Raw genomic sequence first — 22211 nt, 5'->3', positions numbered from 1 at the left:
GATTTTCTGTTTCATCTTTTGTCAGACATAGTAAGTTGTATTTTTTAAGGAATTTGTCTATTTCCTTTATGTTGTCTAATTTAATTCTGTTGTGGTCTGAGAAAAGAATATATTTAGCTGTTGATGGGTGTTGTGTACTAATACTGTATATATATATATATATAATCTATATATAGATTTAAAGTTGGTTGTGTGTTGTTGATATCTGTTGCTTTATGGAATTATATTCTACTTTTTCAATCAATTATTTGTAATTATAGGGGATTAAAACTGACAAGGAGATTTTAAAGTTTATATGGATATACAAAGGACCTAGAATAGCCAACACAGTCTTGAGAAAGAAGAAAAAGTATGAAAGATTTACACTACCTAATGTTCAGATTTACTATAAAGCTACAGTAATTCAGACAGTGTAGTATTGGTGTAAGGACAAACAGATATATAAATGGAACAAAAGAGAGTCCAAAAATAGACCCACATGTATATGGACAACTGAGTTTTGAGAAAGGTGCAAATACAATTCAGTGGGAGAAAGGAACATCTTTTGAACAAATTGCACTTGAACAAATGGATATTAGTATCAAATGAAAAAAACCTTGACCCAAACCTCACACTATATACAAAAATTAACACGAGCCATAGTAGGACTGAATTGTTTCCATTGGACCAACCCATCTAACAGATCAAAACTGTTAATTCTATCCATCTCTTTTTTTTTTTCGGTACGTGGGCCTCTCACTGTTGTGGCCTCTCCCATTGCGGAGCACAGGCTCCGGACGCACAGGCTCAGCAGCCATGGCTCACAGGCCTAGCCGCTCCGCGGCATGTGGGATCTTCCCAGACCGGGGCACGAACCCGTGTCTCCTGCATCGGCAGGCGGACTCTCAACCACTGTGCCACCAGGGAAGCCCCTAAACTGTTAATTCTGGAAAATATATTTTAAAAACTACTGAAGACACTGGAGAGTGACCAAAAGAACATTTTTCTAGGTCATCATATATTGAGTAATTTTGGATTGTATCTTGAACATTATCAGTGTTATGTTGTAGTAACACTATATTCTGTTACACTGTTCTGCGTTTTTTCACAGTAGGCAATTAACCAGGTTATACTCAAATCGGAGATGCTGTCTCACCTAAGGTGGATAGCAACTCAGATCTCTGTTCAGACTTCCTCTAACTTCTGACTTCTCTCCAAAATCTGCTTGCTTTTATTCACTCTACCAATACCTGTTTTGTTTTGTTTTGTTTCTCTAGAGCTTACAGTTACTGTCTGTAGAATAATTTTTGTTTAGGAGGTTACTTCTCCATACTAGAAGTGGAACTCTTACAGTTGATCCTTGTACATTTACCCTGTATTCTGAGACCTTGCTAATAAATTCACTCATTAATTCTAGTGAGTCTTTTTGTAAATTCCTTAAAATTTTCTGTATCCATTGTCATGTCTTTTTATCATTTCCTTTTTAGTCTGCATGCCCTTTATTTTTATTTTATCTTGTTCCCAATCTGAAGGCAAAGTCTTTCAGTCTTTCAGCATTAAGAATATTAGCTGTGGTTTTCCTTAATTAATTTGTGGCAATTTATTTTTATTCCTAGTTTGAAGAGTTTTTAACATGAATGGATATGAGATTTTCAAAATGCTTTTTCTGCATTTATTGATATGAACATTTTATTCTGGTAATGTGATGAATTTCACTGATTTTCAGATGTTAAACTGACCTTGCATTCCCAGGATAAACCTTACTTGATCATGATGTATTATCTTCTTTCATGTATTTCTTGATTCAATTTGCTAGTATTTGGTAAGGGTTTTTATCTCATGTTTCTGAGAGATATTAATCTTTAGTTTGGGGGGATTTTTTTCATCTTTGATTTCAGTATCATGTTAATGCTAACCTCATAAAATGAGTTGAAATTCCATGCCTGCTCTGTCTTCTGGAAGAGTTTATGTAAAATTGCTATATTTGCTAGAATTTTTCAAAGTTCACTCCTCTGTTTGGTGATTTTGTATAAGATTGCTTTAAATTTTATAATTTTTCCTTAAATATATGATAAAATTTACCAGTGAACTCATCTGGGTCTGAAGTTTTCTTTGTGGGATTATCTTTAATTTCAAATTCAGTTTCTTTAATAGATATAGGAATGTTCACATTTTCTATTTCTTCTTGTTTTGATAATTTTTCTTTCAAGGAGTTTGTGCATTTTATCTAAGTTGTCAATATTTGACATTCAGTTGTTTCATAATATTCCTGTATTATCATTTTAATGTCTGTTGTATCTTCAGTAATGTGCCCTCTTTCTCTGAAATTGATAAAATTTCAATTCAACAGGATTACAAAAATATAAATTTGTATGCACTTAATAACATAGCCTCAAAATATATACAGAAAATATGGATTATACTAAAAGGAAAGATAAATACACAATCATAGTTGGAGATTTTGATATGCCTATCTCAGTAATTGATTTTTATCTGTTTACAGACAAAAGAGTCTGTAAAGATGTAGAGGATTTGAACACAATAAACCAGTATGACCTAACTGACATACATAGGTCACTCCATCCCACAACTGTAGATTACACGTTCTTCTTAAGTGCATGTGGCACACTGACCAAAATAGACCCTATTTTGGGACATAAAGCTAATTGCAACAAATTTCAAAGGATTGAAATCATACATTATATGTTCTCTAGTTACTGTTGAAATAAATCAAAACTCTGAACAGAGAGACAATTAGAACATCCAAATGTTTAGAAAGTAAGCAGCATATATACACATAGCTCATAAGTCAAAGAAAAAACCACAGTGGAATTAGAAAATATTTTGAGCAGAATGATAATGAAGATATGACACATCAGGGCTTCCCTGGTGGTGCAGTGGTTGAGAGTCCGCCTGCCGATGCAGGGGACACGGGTTCGTGCCCCGGTCCGGGAAGATCCCACATGCCACGGAGCGGCTGGGCCCGTGAGCCATGGCCGCTGAGCCTGTGCGTCCAGAGCCTGTGCTCCGCAATGGGAGAGGCCACAACAGTGAGAGGCCCGCGTACCGCAAAAAAAAAAAAAAAAAAAAAAAAAAAAGATATGACACATCAGAACTTGTGGGATGAAGCTGAAGTACCACCCAGATAGGAATTTATTGCTTTATATCAAGATGGTAGAGTAGGAAAATCCTGAGCTCATCTCCTCCCACAAACACACTTAAATTACAGCTACACAGAGAACAACTAACTATCTCCGAGAATGACATGAAGACTAGCAGAACAGATTTTCTACAACTAAGGATATAAAGAAAAGGCCACATTGAGATATGTAGTAGGGGCAGAGACACAGTCTATTCAGAACCCACACACCCAGTATGATGACCCACAAGCAAGAAGGTATCATAACTGCAGAGGTCCCCCTTGAAAAGTGAGGGGTCCAAGCCCCACGTTGCACTCTCCAGCCCAGGATACCTGCACTAGGAAGACAAGTCCCCCAACATCTGGTTTTGAAAACCAGTGGGGCTTACATCTGGGAAAGCTGGATGGCTTCAGAAACTAAGACTCCACTCTTGAAGGGCTCACATACAGACTTACTCTCTCTGAGTCCCATTGCAGAGGTAGCAGCTTGAAAGTGCCTGGGTTATACGAGAATGAGATTCACTGACTAATTTTAGAGCATGTGCCAGAGGGGCAGGGATCTAGTGGAACTTCCTCTAGGGACAGAAGTGCTAGTGCATTTTTTTTTACTCTCCTTCCACCTAGCTGGCCTGGTGCTGGCAGGTACCATTTCTGTCACTCTCCCACTCTCCATTAGCCTCACTAACACCATGCACCCAATGTTCCTCTAAGGACCCACCCCACTCCACCCAGTGGGCAGCCTCAGCTGGCACCAGTGCCCCCCCCAAAGTGGGTCCTGCTCCAGGGGGCCATTCCACCCTCCAGCATGCTCACAGCAATCATGGCCCAACCACAACAGGTGAGTACATGCAGCCCACACAGGATACCCCTGGAGCACCTGGTTCTGGTGACCAGGGGGGATTGTATCACTGGATATTAAGAAGATATTATGATGAACTTTATGCTAACAAATTTGATAACTGAGACGAAATGGACACAATCCTAGAAAAACACAAGTTATAAGAAATGTCACAAACAGAAAGAGAAAAATTTTAGTAGTCTTTTTATCTATTAAAGAAGTTTAACCTAGAATTTAAAACCTCTCTCCATTGGTAAATTCTTCCTGTCGTTTAAAGAAATAATACCAGTGTCGTACAAGTTCCTTTGGAGAACAACAAAACCAAAAAATAATATTTTCCACCTCATTTGATAGTAAATTGAACTATATTAGAATAAAAAATTACTCTTCTTGCAAAGGTATCATCATGGTCAGAATGGTGGTCACCTCTGGAGGTCAGTAATTGACTGGGAAGGACCACAAGGAAACTTCCTGGGATAATTAAAATATTTTATATTTTCATCTAGGTGGTGGTTACATGGGGTATAATATGAAAAAACTCATGAGTTCTACATTTAACATCTGCATTTTACTGTATAGAAATTATACCTCAATAAATGAAGAATTTCTTATGCAGATCACCTTATGAGCCTGTGAGATTACTCCTTGGAGATATTTATATAGGAATGGTATTGCTTGATCATTGGAGTATACATGCTGTACACAAGTGTGCCCATTTCACCACATCTATGCCAGTACTTGGCATTACCCAGATTTCTTATTTTGTGGCCAATCTAATGGATGTAAAGTGGTATTGTGGGATTTTTTCCCCTTTTTAATATCTGTTATCCATTTGGGTTTCCTCTCCTGTGAATTTCTTGTTCCTATTATTTTATCTTGTCTAACCATATAGTTTTTTTCTATTCTTGACTTGTACCTAATTTGCTCACTTCCTTTTCCATTGAGCCTTTTCCCCCCACTGAGATGCCACTGGCTATGGATGTTGTTTACTGGCTTCTGGATATTTGTTCCCGTAGTAATTAATTCAAAAGATTCTGAACACTTAAGCTTTTTATTTGTATTCTTAGGAGTTCCATATTGGCACCACTAGTTGCTATATTATAACTGGGCTTTAGTACCACACTTACCTACATATTAGACAATTCCCACAGAATATTCTACTTTATTCATCCTTACTTAGTATGTGAGGAATTGGCATTATCATTGCCCAAATCAGGAATCTTCAACATTCCAAACTTTGTCAGATTCTGCTGTTTCTTGTTTCTTCCCTCTTAGCTATCTTCTCCTACTCATTACTCTGCAATTCCTTTTTTTTCTTTTTAAAAGAATACTATTTAGATATCCTCTCATCTTAACTCCTAGTATCATCACCTAGAGCAAGTCTGTATTTTCTTATGCTTGGATTTGCAGATTCCATTCTTGTTTCTAGTTCATCTTAAATACCACTGATAGATTTCATTACCTGAGACACTGCATTTCTCTTTACCATTAGCTTTATGAAGTAAAGCTATTAATATTAAATATTAACTTTTTTGCAGTCCAAATGATTTTATTTTTTAAAATTTATTTTATTGAAGTATAGTTGATTACAACATTGTGTTAATTTATGCTATATAACACAGTGATTGTTATACATATATACTTTTTCATATTCTTGTCTATTATAGTTTATCACAGGATATTGAATATAGTTCCCTGTGTCAATTACTCCATGTTATATAATACATGACCAATAGCTCTTCTCTCAGTGCCACCTACAACATGGCCATTTATTTCCAATAAAGGTTGTATCTGTGCAGTTTCCTTAATTCATGCTTTCCTCAGATTTTCACCTTGTCTTTAATGCCTACCAAATATAAAGTTCGTCTCTGCATCTAGTCTCTTTATTATTTTGTGCTTTGCCTATCTAGGCAATAGACACTTTCGTTTTGTTTCATCTCAGGTTATTGTCTATTACATAAAACTCCCCTTACCTACTCCAAAGTAATTGCTCTTTTCCGTTTCTGTTCCCCCAACACTCAGATGCTTCTGCCCCTAGTAATTTTGAAAGTCCCTGAAAATAAGAGCCTGTATCTTATTTTCATTATCCAAATACTAAGCACAAAGAAAATACCAATATTAACTAATCAAATTTGTGGGGGACAAGAATATGAGTATTTTGCTCTATTTCAGAAGGGTTTTTAAAAGTTCTACTGAGAGGAATTCAATGGAACATAGACTGCAATTGGAAAGTAAAGACAATGGAATCAAATATTTAAAAGTTTACTGTCTATGCATTGTGTTTCTATTTTTAAAACATTATTTATTTTGGCTGCTATTAGTCTATTAAAATGATTAGCAAAATGAATAGCACATAGGGTGTCTGCTTCTGAGGTTCAGAAAAAAGTCTCACTAGCAATATGATCAGATTAATTTTCAAAATAAAAGACTCAAACTATTTGATGAAGCATACATACATTTTTAAATGGCACAAAAGAAGATGCTAAGCAGGAATGGAGGAAGAGGATATGAACATGTCATTTTATTTGGGAATAAACTGGACTTTTGTGAGGCATTTTTTTGAGTGGCAAAGAGAATGCCAGCTTGCATGTACAGTTCTTTCTAGACTGATGACTCTCCATTTATGTACTGTTCATTGAATATATGGGCTCAGGAAAGGTGTAGAGAAGCTTTTTATTGCAGGAGCAAATTTTTTACAATGAATATTGGTGCTGTTGATCTAAATATTGTCCAATACAGCAGGGGGTTAGAAGTTAAGTTCTATTTATGTTAGACATTTTATATAAATTTAAGTGTTAAGTAAAGTGAGAAGTGAAGCCACTGCTAAAACCAAGCCTAGGAATCCAGGACTTAATAACTTACAAATAAAGTAAAGCCAAATGTGTGAGAATAAAATGCAACTTAAGAATAAGAGGAGGGGGCTTCCCTAGTGGCGCAGTGGTTGAGAGTCCGCCTGCCGATGCAGGGGACATGGGTTTGTGCCCCGCTCCGGGAAGATCCCACATGCCATGGAGCGGCTGGGCCCGTGAGCCATGGCTGCTGAGCATGCACGTCTGGAACCTGTGCTCTGCAAAGGGAGAGGCCACAAAAGTGAGAGGCCCACATACCACAAAAAAAAAAGAAAAAAAAAGAATAAGAGTGGGAAGAGGCCTTCAAGATCGTGGAGGAGTAAGACGTGGAGATCACCTTCCTCCCCACAAATACATCAGAAGTACATCTACATGTGGAACAACTCCTACAGAACACCTACTGAACGCTGCCAGAAGACCTCAGACTTCCCAAAAGATATATATTATTTTCCTTTTTCCCTTGCAAAAATTCCCTTGCAAGTGTGTATGTGTATGCTTCTTTGTGTGATTTTGGCTGTATAGCTTTGCTTTTCCATTTGTCCTAGGGTTCTGTCTGGTTTTTTTTTTTTTTTACACTATAGTTTTTAGCACTTGTTATCATTGGTGGATTTGTTTTTTGGTTTGGTTGCTCTCTTCTTTCTTTCTTTTTTTTATTACTTTTTAATTTCTTTTAATTTTTAATAGTTTTTAAAATTTTTTATTTTAATTTAATTTTATTTCTTTCTTTCTTTCTTTCTTTTTTCCTCCCTTTTCTTCTGAGCCATTTGGCTGACAGGGTCTCGGTGCTCCGGCAGGGTGTCAGTCCTGTGCCTCTGAGGTGGGAGAGCCGAGTTCAGGACGTTGGTCAACCAGAGACCTCCCAGCTCCATGTAATATCAAATGACGTAAGCTCTCCCAGAGATCTCCATCTCAATACCAAGACCCAGCTCCACTCAACGACCAGCAAGCTACAGTGCTGGACACCCTATGCCAAACAACTAGCAACACAGGAACACAACCCCACCCATTAGCAGAGAGGCTGCCTAAAATCATAATGTCACAGACACCCGAAAACACACCACCAGACAGGGTCCTGCCCACCAGAAAGACAAGATCCAGCCTCATTCACCAGAACATAAGCACCAGTCCCCTCCACCAGGAAGCCTACACAACCCACTGAACCAACCTTAGCCACTGGGGGCAGACACCAAAAACAACGAACCTGCAGCCTGTGAAAAGGAGACACCAAACACAGTAAGTTAAGCAAATTGAAAAGACAGAGAAACACACAGCAGACGAAGGAGCAAGGTAAAAACCCACCAGACCAAACAAATGAACAGGAAATAGGCAGTCTACCTGAAAAAGAATTCAGAGTAATGATAGTAACAGTGATTCCAAAATCTTGGAAATAGAATGGAGAAAACACAAAAAACGTTTAACAAGGACCTAGAAGAATTAAAGAGGAAACAGACAATGATGAACAACACAATAAATGAAATTAAAATTTCTCTAGAAGGAATCAATAGCAGAATAACTGAGTCAGAAGAACGGATAAGTGACCTGGAAGATAAAATAGTTGAAATAACTACCACAGAGCAGAATAAAGAAAAAAGAATGAAAAGAATTGAGGACAGTTTCAGAGACCTCTGGGACAACATTAAACACACCAACATTCGAATTATAGGGGGCCCAGAAGAAGAGAAAAAGAAAGGGACGGAGAAAATATTTGAAGAGATTATAGTTGAAAAATTCCCTAATACAGGAAAGGAAATAGTCAATCAATTCCAGGAAGCACAGAGAGTCCCATACAGGATAAATCCAAGGAGAAACACGCCAAGACACATATTAATCAAACTACCAAAAATTAAATACAAAGAAAAAATATTAAAAGCAGCAAGGGAAAAACAACAAATAACATACAAAGGAATCCCCATAAGGTTAACAGCTGATCTTTCAGCAGAAACTCTGCAAGCCAGAAGGGAGTGTCAGAACATGTTAAAGTGATGAAAGGGAAAAACCTACAACCAAGATTACTCTACCCAGCAAGGATCTCATTCAGATTGGATGGAGAAATTAAAACCTTTACAGACAAGCAAAAGCTAAGAGAATTCAGCACCACCAAACCAGCTTTACAAAAAATGCTAAAGGAACTTCTCTAGGCAGGAAACACAAGAGAAGGAAAAGACCTACAATAACAAACCCAAAACAATTAAGAAAATGGTAATAGGAACATACCTATCAATAACTACCTTAAATGTAAATGGATTAAGTGCTCCAACCAAAAGATATACACTGGCTGAATGGATACAAAAACAAGACCCATATATACGCTGTCTACAAGAGACCCACTTCAGACCTAGGGACACATGTAGACTGAAAGTGAGGGGATGGAAAAAGATATTCCATGCAAATGGAAATCAAAAGAAAGCTGGAATAGCAATTCTCATATCAGACAAAATAAACTTTAAAATAAAGACTGTTACTAGAGAGAAAGAAGGACACTACATAATAGTCAAGGGATCAAACCAAGAAGAAGATAGAACAATTGTAAATATTTATGCACCCAACATAGGAGCACCTCAGTACAGAAGGCAAATGCTAACAGCCATAAAAGGAGAAATCGACAGTAACACAATCACAGTAGGGGACTTTAACACCCCACTTTCACCAATGGACAGATCATCCAAAATGAAAATAAATAAGGAAACACAAGCTTTACATGATACATTAAACAAGATGGAGTTCATTGATATTTATAGGACATTCCATCAAAAAACAACAGAATACACTTTCTTCTCAAGTGCTCATGGAACATTCTCCAGGATAGATCGTCTCTTGAGTCACAAACCAAGCCTTGGTAAATTTCAGAAAATTGATATCGTAACAAGTATCTTTTCTGACCACAACACTATGAGATTAGATATCAATTACAGGGAAAAATTCTGCAAAAATTACAAACACATGGAGGCTAAACAATACACTATTAAACAACCATGAGATCACTGAAGAAGTCAAAGAGGAAATCAAAAAAATACCTAGAAACAAATGACAATGAAAACACAACAACCCAAAACCTATGGGATGCAGCAAAAGCAGTTCTAAGAGGGAAGTTTATAGCAATGCAATCCTACCTCAAGAAACAAAAAACATCTCAAATAAACAACCTAACCTTTCACCTAAAGCAATTAGAGAAAGAAGAACAAAAGAACCCCAAAGTTACCAGAAGAAAAGAAATCATAAGGATCAGATCAGAAATAAATGAAAAAGAAAAGAAGGAAACGATAGCAAAGATCAATAAAACTAAAAGCTGGTTCTTTGAGAAGATAAACAAAATTGATAAACTGTTAGCCAGACTCATCAAGGAAGAAAGGGAGAAGACGCAAATCAATAGTCTTGAAAAAGGAGAAGTAACAACTGACACTGCAGAAATACAAAGGATCATGAGAGATTACTACAAGCAACTATATGCCAATAAAATGGACAACCTGGGAAAATTGACAAATTATTAGAAAAGCACAACCTTCTGAGACTGAAGCAGGAAGAAATAGAAAATGTAAACAGACCAATCACAAGCACTGAAATTGAGACTGTGATTAAAAATCTTCCAACAAACAAAAGCCCAGGACCAGATGGCTTCACAGGCCAATTCTATCAAACATGTAGAGAAGAGCTAACACCTTTACCTTCTCAAGCTCTTCCAAAATATAGCAGAGGGAGGAACACTCCCAAACTCATTCTGCGAGGCCACCATCACCCTGATACCAAAACCAGACAAATACGTCACAAAGAAAGAAAACTACAGGCCAATATCACTGATGAACATACATGCAAATATCCTCAACAAAATACTAGCAAACAGAATCCAACAGCACATTAAAAGGATCATACACCATGATCAAGTTGGGTTTGTCCCAGGAATGCAAGGATTCTTCAATATATGCAAATCAATCTATATGATAAAACATATGAACAAATTGAAGGAGAAAAACCATATGACCATCTCAATAGATGCAGTAAAAGCTTCCGACAAAATTCAACACCCATTAATGATAAAAACTCTCCAGAAAGTAGACATAGAGGGAACTTACCTCAACATAATAAAGGCCATATATGACAAATCCACAGCCAACATCGTTCTCAATGGTGAAAACTGAAACCATCTCCACTAAGATCAGGAACAAGACAAGGTTGCCCACTCTCCCCACTGTTATTCAACATAGTTTTGGAAGTTTTAGCCACAGCAATCATAGAAGAAAAAGAAATAAAAGGAATCCAAACTGGAAAAGAAGAAGTAAAGCTGTCACTGTTTGTAGATGATATGATACTATACATAGAGCATCCTAAAGACTCTACCAGAAAACTACTACAGCTAATCAATGAATTCAGTAAAGTAGCAGGATACAAAATTAATGCACAAAAATCTCTTGCATTCCTATACACTAATGATGAAAAATCTGAAAGAGAAATTAAGGAAACACTCCCATTTACCATTGCAACAAAAAGAATAAAATACTTAGGAATAAATCTACCTAAAGAGACAAAAGACCTGCATGCAGAAAACTATAAGACACTGATGAAAGAAATTAAAGATGATACAAACAGATGGAGAGATATACCATGTTCTCAGATTGGAAGAGTCAACATTGTGAAAATGACTATACTACCCAAAGCAATCAATGCAATCCGTATCAAACTACCAATGGCATTTTTCACAGAACTAGAACAAAAAAATTCACAATGTGTATGACAACACCAAAGACCCCAAATAGCCAAAGCAGTCTTGAGAAAGAAAAACAGAGCTGGAGAAATCAGGCTCCCTGACTTCAGACTATACTAAAAAAGCTACAGTAATCAAGACAGTATGGTACTGGCACAAAAACAGAACGATAGATCAATGGAACAGGATAGAAAGCCCAGAGATAAACCCACACAGATATATGGTCACCTTATCTTTGATAAAGTAGGCAAGAATATACAATGGAGAGAAGACAGCCTCTTCAATAAGTGGTGCTGGGAAAACGGGACAACTACATGTAAAAGAATGAAATTAGAACACTCCCTAACGCCATACACAAAAATAAACTCAAAATGGATTAAAGACCTAAATGTAAGGCCAGACACTATAAAACACTTAGAGGAAAACATAGGCAGAACACTATGACATAAATCACCGCAAGATCTTTTTTGACCCACCTCCTAGAGAAATGGAAATAAAAACAAAAATAAACAACAGAGACCTAATGAAACTTAAAAGCTTTTGCACAGCAAAGAAAACCATAAACAAGACGAAAAGACAACCCTCAGAATGGGAGAAAATATTTGCAAATGAAGCCACTGACAAATGATTAATCTCCAAAATTTACAATCAGCTCATGCAGCTCAATATCAAAAAAACAAACAACCCAATCCAAAAATGGGCAGAAGACCTAAATAGACATTTCTCCAAAGAAGATAATACAGATTGCCAACAAACACATGAAAGAATGCTCAACATCATTAATCATTAGAGAAATGCAAATCAAAACTACAATGAGATATCATGTCACACCGGTCAGAATGGCCATCATCAAAAAATCTAGAAACAATAAATGCTGGAGAGGGTGTGGAGAAAAGGGAACCCTCTTGCACTGTTGGTGGGAATGTAAATTGATACAGCCACTATGGAGAACAGTATGGAAGTTCCTTAAAAATCTAAAAATAGAACTACCATACAACCCAGCAGTCCCACTACTGGGCATATACCTGAGAAAACCATAATTCAAAAAGAGTCATGTACCACAATGTTCATTGCAGCTGTACTTACAATAGCCAGGACATGGAAGCAACCTGAGTGTCCATCAACAGGTGAATGGTTAAAGAAGATGTGGCAGATATATACAATGGAATATTACTCCACCGTAAAAAGAAACAAAATTGAGTTATTTGTAGTGAGGTGGATGGACCTAGAGTGTGTCATACAGAGTGAAGCAAGTCAGAAAGAGGAAAACAAATACTGTATGCTAACACATATATATGGAATCAAAAAAAAGTGGTTCTGACGAACCTAGGGACAGGACAGGAATAAAGATGCAGACATAGAAAATGGACTTGAGAGAATGGAGTTGAGGATACGGGGAGGGGGAAGGGTAAGCTGAAATGAAGTGAGAGAGTGGCATGGACTTACATATACTACCAAATGTAAAATAAATAGCTGGTGGGAAGTAGCTGCATAGCACAGGGAGGTCAGCTCCATGCTTTGTGACCACCTAGAGGGGTGGGATAGGGAGGGTGGGAGGGAGATGCACAAGGGAGGAGATATGGGGATATATGTATATGTATAGCTCATTCACTTTGTTATAAAGCAGAAACAAACACACCCTTGTAAAGCAATTATACTCCAATAAAGATGTTAAAAATAAAAAGAATAAGAGGATGAGATTTTATATGGGAGATGTGTTCAGAGTACAGTATCAAAATGACTAACAGGGGAAAACTGGATTTGATGATTCAGAGCATTCTCCGTATCTAAAAACTCTTGCTGGTAAGATAGTGTGTAATTCTTCATTTTACAATTATTATTGAGATTCGCATATGTCTCATGAACTATACTGGTAATGGAACAATCTGTGATTCCCACTCTGGGCAAGAATAGTATAATAATTGTGTTAAAGATAATTCACAGTAGTAAAGAGAGCATTAGATACAGTGACTTAAATACAGAATTTTATTTCTCTCATATAAAGTCTCTAATATCACAGGCCATTGGAAAACCTAGTTGCTCCTGCCTATTTATGAATCCAGGTTCCTTCCACTACTCAACTCCACTGTCTCTTGGATTCTTTGTGGCATCTGCATGTTTGAATCCATGTTGCTGTCACGTCCAGGTTTTAGTAAGCAAGAGGGTAGAAGAAGGTATAGAGAAAACACGCCTACTGTTTCAATGCTCAGGTTTGAAGGTAGCACCCGTTTTTTTCTCTCACATTCTGTTTAGAACATTGTCACATGGCCACACCAATTTTCAAACGAGGTTGAGAAATGTTATATGACTGGGCAGCCATATGGCTGGCTACTACTCTGGTATTGCAAAAGAATGATGAAACAGATTCTAGTGGGCAGCTTTCAGTCTACCACAGTTGGTTTGTCATCTCTCTGATTTTGTACTTCTTGTTAAATATATATAATTTTTGTTCCAAGAAAACAATAACACCTGGATGGAGAGTTGGAGTATAGACATCCATTTATTGTTTGTATAGGTCAAGATGGCTGTGATCACAATATTTTTCCTATAGGCATGAATAAATTAATTTTTCAGTTTTATTGAGATATAAGTGACATACAGCATTGTATAAATTTAAAGTGTACAGCATAATGACTGGACATATATATATTGTGAAATGATTGCCACAGTAAGTTTAGTTAACATCCATATCATATAGATACAAAAAAGAGAAAGAAAAAATTTTTCCTTGTGATGAGAACTTTTAGGATCTACTCTCTTAGCAAATTAAACTGTTTTTTATCACCTTAATTTGATATTGTTGCTAATAAGCAAGAATCAGTGAGATAAGTGAGGATTTAGAATTGAAAGCTAATGAGGACTTAGACTCTGAGTCACCCCTTCAAGCCAAGCTAATGAGGACTTAGACTCTGAGTCACCCCTTCAAGCCTAGGCTCTCCACAGAAATTTCCCCTTTAAACCCTTGTCTGTTTAATCTTCTCTTCACCCTACTTGATATCCCCTACCAAAATAGAGCTAGATTGCTTAGCTGAACTCCAATCTCCAATACTGAATATATATATATATATATATATATATATATATATATATATATATATATAAAATCATTCTGAACTTCACTTTCCTTATCTACAATGGTGAATAATAATAGAAAATACCTCATAGGGCTTTTGAAAGGATTAAATGAGTTCATATATATATATTTCTTAGAACAATGCCTGGAACATCATGTCATATAAGAGCTTGGCACATAATAAGTGCTATATATGTATTTTCTGTCATTATCATCATCATCATCATCAAATTTACTGGTTTCCCTGTGTTCAATTTGGATTAATTTATGTGTACCTTTTAATCTTCTGCCATCTATTCTTTGTGTCAATTTTACTTTTTCATTCTGTTTTTAGATGAAAAGTTTGGGATTAAGACCTCACAAAAAAGAATTTCTGGAAAAGTTTCATTTCATAGTGAAATGGAGGGTGAAGATACAAGAGATGATTCATTGTATTCCATTTTAGAAGAACTGTGGCACGGTGCTGAACAGATAAAAAGCTATCAGGAAAAACAGAACAAACCTCTGAGTCATGCTGCTTTCATCAATAAGAAAATATTGAATACAGAATGGGATTATGGATATAAAGACAGTGGAAAATTTGTTCATCCAGGCCCAAATCGTATTCCTTCACAGAAAAGATCCCATAAACGTGACTCATTTGGAAAGAGTTTAAAGTATAATTTAGATGTACCTATTCATAATAAAAACAATGCAACAAAGAACTTTGATAAAATTATTGGACACGGTGAAGTTTTCACCCAGAGCTCTTCTTATACTAACCATGAAAATACACATACAGGAGTGAAATTCTGTGACAGCAATCCATGTGGAAAAGTCTTCAGCTTCAAACAAGCACTCAGTCACAATCTGAAATTTCCTGTTGGGGAAAAAGCAAATATGTGTACTGAACTTGGGAAGATCTTCACCCAGAGGTCACACCTCTTTGCACCTCAGAGAATTCATACTATGGAAAAACCTCATGAACTTAGCAAATGTGTGAATGTTTTTACACAGAAGCCACTACTCAGTATATATTTGAGAGTTCATAGAGATGAAAAACTGTATATATGTTCTGAGTGTGGGAAGGCGTTCATCCAAAATTCAGAATTAATTATGCATGAGAAAATTCATACTAGAGAAAAACCCTATAAATGTAGTGAATGTGGAAAATCATTTTTCCAAGTGTCATCTCTACTTAGGCATCAGACAACCCATACTGGAGAAAAACTTTATGAATGCAGTGAATGTGGGAAAGGCTTCTCCCTCAACTCAGCCCTCAATGTACATCAGAAAATTCATACTGGAGAGAGACACCACAAGTGCAGTGAGTGTGGGAAAGCCTTTACCCAAAAATCAACGCTCAGAATGCATCAGAGAATTCATACAGGAGAGAGATCCTACATATGTACTGAATGTGGGCAGGCCTTCATCCAAAAGGCACACTTGATTGCACATCAAAGAATTCATACTGGAGAGAAGCCTTATGAATGCAGTGACTGTGGGAAATCTTTTCCTTCTAAGTCACAACTCCAGATGCATAAGCGAATTCACACAGGAGAGAAACCCTATATATGCACTAACTGTGGGAAGGCCTTTACCAACAGGTCAAATCTCAATACTCACCAGAAATCTCATACTGGAGAGAAGTCTTATATATGTGCAGAATGTGGAAAAGCCTTCACAGACAGGTCAAATTTCAATAAACACCAGACAATTCATACTGGAGAGAAACCCTATGTCTGTGCTGATTGTGGGAGGGCCTTCATCCAGAAGTCAGAGTTAATTACACATCAGAGAATCCATACTACAGAGAAGCCTTACAAATGTTCTGACTGTGAGAAATCCTTCTCCAAGAAACCACATCTCAAAGTACATCAGCGAATTCACACAGGAGAGAAACCATATATATGTGCAGAATGTGGGAAAGCCTTCACTGACAGGTCAAATTTCAATAAACACCAGACAATTCATACTGGAGAGAAACCCTATAAATGTAGTGACTGTGGAAAGGGCTTCACTCAGAAATCAGTTCTGAGTATGCATCGCAATATTCATACATGAAAGTAAACCTGTTTCTTGAAAATGAGAAAACCTTATCACAGAAATCAGGTCTAAGTGTGTATTATAAAATTCAACCAAGACCGATCATATATGAATACATTGTATAATAAAAAGAATTCATCAGGCTGTTTCACCTGAGAGGAGAAAAATTATTTGGAAGAGACCCTCTAAGAATGCACTGAATGAAGGGGAACTTCCATATTTTCACAGCCTCACAAAATATAATAGAATTCATACCAGGGAAAATGCTGTCAGTTTGAGGCATTAGGAAAAGCCTTCCTGTACAAATATTATATAAGGCAAGTTATTATCAAATTCTTTATAGATGGAGTATGCAAAATCATATAAATGACTGTAATGTTTACTGTGTTATATTAAGCAATTTAAAGTGGCAACAAAACAAAAGGTAGGACAACAAAATGATATATTTAATGTGTAGACCTGCTCTCAGTTCTGTAGAGTATTTGCAGCAGAACACATTGCACAATGGGAGGAATAATTGAATTGAAAATTTTTTTTGGATTTAATGTAATTGTGTCTATCAAATATGTTTCCTATTGAATATTTTGCTCATGTGAATCCACAGTTTTAAAGTCATTATGGTTTTATATATACACACATCTGCTGATACAATTTTACATGAATACATACATATAATCCTATCATTCATACTGGTTTCCATGACATCGTATTTTTATCTTCCTTCATTGTGGTACAATGCAAAATAGCCACAGATCTCTCCCATCCTTTTATGCACCCCCCTTTGTAATATTACTCTGTTGTTTTTCTTATTAAGAGGTGGAGCTCTCTCTCTACTCCTTGACTCTGAGCTTGGCCATGTGACTTGTTTTGGCCAATGTACATTAACAAAGAGATTCAAGAAGATGCTGGGGAAGTGTGTAAAGCCTGCCTCGAGTCTTACCCTCTCTTGCTGCTCTTTGGAATTTCAAGACCTTCATGTGAAGAAACTCAGATTACTGAGGGATGAGAAGCCACATGGAACAGAGATGAACCAGGCCAGCTGAAGCCCCTTAGACCAAATGCCAGACATGGGAGTGAGGCTTTCATCAACCTCCAGCCCCAGCCACGCCAGCCCACACCAGAAGAGCCACACCAGTTATCCCAGCCAACCTGGAGAATTATGAGATAAATAAAATGATTATTGTTTTAAGCTACTAAGTTTGGGGTAGTCTGTTGCACAGCGAATGCTAAGTAATACCTAAAAGTGTACGTCTACTGGAGGTATTGTTTCAAAATATAAGACGTGACATTAGCTTTGGGCCTGGGCAGCAGGCAGAGACTGGAAAAACAATGAGGAAAACTGTTAAGAAAGGCTGGAAAAGATGGCAGTCTGTGTTGTTTAGTAAGGGAAAGAAATAGCAAAACAGTCACCATCCTCTGTGGAAAGATAGAGAATGTACCAAATGAACTTGTGGATCTGGCTAAAGAGATTTCCAACAGAATGTTGGAATTATCAGTTTGCTTCTTTTAGCTGCATGTGATAAGATACAGAAAGAAAAGTATGAACTAAGCAAATAACTGTTCCATTTGTGAGCAGAATTCAGAAGAAATAACAGAAAAGCCAGGACTTGGCTGGGTTGAAAATAACTGCTTCACATCTCCAGTCTCTCCAGCCACCAAAATATTCTCAAGGTGAAAAAATGGCCCAAGGGTAGAGATCAAATCGTAGATGTGGTTCTAAGACCCTTTGTTAAAATGTGTGAAATATTTAAGTTGGAGTTTGGGAGACTCTCTCAGCTAAGTCAAACAGCTTCTTAAAACTTCACATTTTCCCAGTAGCCTGACACACTGCTCAAAGTAGGGAGGGTAAAAAGAATTGTTGATGTCGCATTTGGGACATGGAGTAAATACAAACCAGATTCATAGAAACTTGTAACATTTTTAATAGAGTTTTACCTCCAGGTTGGACTTAAAGGGACTGAAACAGTCCAAAATGAAAAGTGGCCTCTGGACTCCCCTCTCTAACTTCTGTGAACAGGAAGCAAGCTGAGAAAGTTACTCAGCTGCAGCTGCAGACATGGGCCATTTCTTATGGGAAAAGAAGGCTGTCTCAGAAGACCCAAGAACGATGTACTAAAATGGACTGGGAAGCCATTCCCAGGTAGAACCGTGACCTAAGCAAGAAACATTATTTGCCCCTGGGGCAGGGAAACCTGACAATTTTTGCTCTCTGGGATTTCAGAATTATTATGGAACAGTGACATATGTGCCTCTTGTTCCTCCCCTTTTTGAATGGGAGTATCTGTTGCAGTTATCTTGTCCCTATCTCATTATTGTATTTATATTTATGTGTGTGTGTGTGTTGGGTTGGGGGGGTGGTCATATAACTTGTCATTTAACTCACAGGTCTCTGGATCAAGAAACTGAGAAACTGCACCCAAGGAGCCTCAGCCATATCTGAACCTGATGCAGAAGACTTAAAGTCTTAGATTTGAGCCTGATGCTATAATTTGGGATAAACGTTTAGAGGTCTTGGAATGGAGGTGAACATATTTTGCATGGTATGATAATGTAAATAATTTATGACCAGAAGAGAGACTGTTAGACAGAAAATGCTACAAATTTCTATCCTTATATGTATGCCTGTTTTCAGTCATTATTTTGCTTTGTGTTTCAGTTGGGATAATTTCTATTAACCTATCTTCAAGTTCACTGATTTTTAACCCCTACCCTGGCTCTGTTAGATCCACTGATGAACCCATTGAAGGCATTCTTCATCTCAGTTATGTTTTCTTTTCATTTCTAGTATTTCCATTCTCTCTGCTGAAATTCCCCATCTGTTCATACCTGTTGTTTACATTTTCCACTACCCTCTTTAACATATTAATTAATCATTGTTATTTTAAATCCCCTGTTTGACAGTTCCAACAACTGGATCAACTGAGTCTGGATCTGTTGATTGCTTTGTCTCTTGACAGTGGATTGTTTTCTCTTGCTGTTTTGCATGTAATTTTTGGCTGAATATCCAATGTTGTATGTAGGAGAGTAGAAACTAAGGTAAATATTTATTCCTGGGAGTAGATAATGGCTGCTTTCCTTATAGGTCATTAGCATAGGGGAATTGAGTCCATCTAGTCAGGATTTAGGCTGGGTTTAGGTTTTGTTGCTCTCTTTACCTACAGTGTGTCAATGACTTCAAATTTCTCTAGTGTTACCTTGTGCTTAGAGTAGGCACTGGTTTTCCAGATAATTTTTCTCAATATTCCTGAACGACCCTTGCCTTTAGGTGTTTCCTATGTGCCTGCATCTCAGAGAGACTCCCTCTCTATGCTCTTGCTTCTCCCTTAGTAGTAGACTTCTATTATTACCTGGGTCTTGGTGACCTGATGAGTGGGGGGACAGGAGTTGTCCTGGGCCAGCCTCAGTCTTAGGCAGGCCCTGTATCCCTAGGTCTTGGAGGGTGAGGCTTTTTCAGTGATCCTACCCTCCCCATTAGTATAAAGCCTTAAATGGTCTGGGCCTAGGATGGTTTCCTGCCCTTCCTCTGTGAGTGGAAGGTTTTTTTCCCTTTTCCTTTCCTCTAGCCACAGTGGATCTTCACCTATGTCCTGTGGGCAACAAGGTTTGCTGCACTTCCCCCAGTGGCTTAAGGCTTTTGTTTTGTAGGGGAATAGGGTCCCATTGGGGCTTTGTGCCATTTCTGTATCAGCAGCTGTCCCCTTGCAGGCCTACACCACTGAGAGAGGCTTTCTCCAATCCCACCCTATCCCCAGTGTTTCTTGTGAGCACCCAGTGGAGGTCTGTGGAGAAGAACCTGCAAATGGGGGCTAACTACCCCTAGGTCTGCAGCTCTCAGAGGTCCTATATTCTCACACTATCCCACACTCAGCCTTTAGAAATTTATTTAAAATTCTTGCTGAATTCTTACTGCTGGTGTGGTAGACCCATCTTCCTTCCTGCTCTGCCATAGGTGACCAGTGATAACTTCCTGTCTCCTTTGAGGCATTTGCCTTATATATCAAGCTAGTTGGTTGCTCTATGATGAGTTCAAGAAAAGTTATGATTTTGTAGATTACCTGAATTTTTTCTAATTATAAGAATGGGAGCTCTTTTCAGGTGTCTACATTCTAGCCAGAAGCCAGAAGTCTGGATGGTCTCCTTTAGTCACTACCATCAGAATATATGCCACCTTTCAATATGACTTTGCCACTTCACCCAAGAGGTAGAGTCCATTTCTCCAGCCCTTGAAACTGGATTTGGCCACTTCTTTGGCCAGTAGGACATTAGCAAATATGACACAAGCAGAGGCTTGAGAAGTACTTGCACACTGAGGTTTGCCCACTCTTGCTCCTCTTTGAAATCCTGAGCCCAAGTGTGAAAAAGCCTGGATTATGCTATTAGAGGATGAGAGACTTTATGGAGCAGTGATGGAGCAGAGATGAGCCATCCCAGTTGATGTGCCCTAGACCAACCATATTTCATCTGCCAGATGTGTGAATGAAGCCATTCTATCCATCTAGCCATGGTCAAGCCTACTGTGGTCGGCAGCCTCTGAGATGACCTTGAATTATCGCCACCTCCTGGTATCTACACCCTTGTGTAATTCTGTTCCCTTGAGTTTGGGCTGGATTAGTGACTTGGTTCTAGTGAATAGAATGAGGCAGAGGTAATGGGATGTCACGTCCAAGATTAGGTTACAGAAAGATGGGGGCTTCCAATTTGGATGCTGTCACTCTCAGAGGGTTTACTCTAGGGGAAGCATGAGGCAGCCCTATGGAGAGACCCACATGAGTGAGTTTTGGAGCATATTTTTCCAGTCTAGCCTTCTCATAAGACCAGAGCCTCAGCTTACAGCTTGACTGCAACCTTATGAGAGACCTTCAGCCAAAGGCACCCTTCTGAGCCTCACCTGAATTCCTGACCCACAGAAACCGTGAGATAATAGATGTTGTTTTAAGCTGCTAAATTTTAGGGTAATTTGTTAGATAGTAATAGATTACAATAGTAATACACTGGCCTAGACTAGAAAAGCTCTGCCATCCACTCCACCCATCCCAGACGACTCACAGAATCGTGGATTAAAATGTTGATTGTTTTAAGCCACTAAGTTTTGGGTGGCTTATTACCGAGAAAAAGCTAACTAATACATTTATTATTTACTGAATTTCCTCCTCCACTATTTATCCCCAACAGATAACCAGTACTAATTAACCACTATGAACACTTTCATGTTTTAATCTGTGCTCATAATTGTATATAGATATACATATGTTACATGCTTATAATCAGACAGAAGCTGTATAAGGATTGTTTTCTTCCTTGATTTTCAAATATGGGATCATGTCACACAACTATCTCTGCTTGCTTTATTACTCAACAATAACGCATTTGAATGATTGCATGATAGTTCGTGGGGTGGATATGCAATAATTTATTCAACCATTTATATATTAAGATTTATTTATACACCCCCTTTTCAACTTAGGAGCAATGCTGTTCAAAATATTGAGGCAATTTGCATAGTGGTTGGGTAGATAGGCTCAGGAACCAGTCAGCTAGGGTTTCAATCCTGGTTCTACCAGTTACTAGCTATGTGACCTTGGACAGGTTAGTTAACCTCTCTGTCCTGATTT

General features: G+C 37.7%; 1 protein-coding gene across 1 annotated transcript in view; it reads left to right on the top strand.

The window, feature by feature from the left end:
* Positions 1 to 17389, top strand: part of ZNF81 (zinc finger protein 81) — a 64306-nt gene extending 46917 nt beyond the window's left edge. Inside the window, exon 5 of the mRNA XM_030846655.2 lies at positions 14909 to 17389. Coding sequence (XP_030702515.1) covers positions 14909 to 16617 — 1709 coding nt within the window. The 3' untranslated portion in view covers positions 16618 to 17389. The remainder of the gene's footprint in view (positions 1 to 14908) is intronic.
* Positions 17390 to 22211: the final 4822 nt, after the last annotated feature.

This window comes from Globicephala melas, chromosome X (assembly GCF_963455315.2).
Source record: "Globicephala melas chromosome X, mGloMel1.2, whole genome shotgun sequence".
Classification (NCBI taxonomy): Eukaryota; Metazoa; Chordata; class Mammalia; order Artiodactyla; family Delphinidae; genus Globicephala; species Globicephala melas.
The sequence above is the reverse complement of the archived record's forward strand: the minus strand, read 5'-3'. Positions and strand labels throughout refer to the sequence as shown.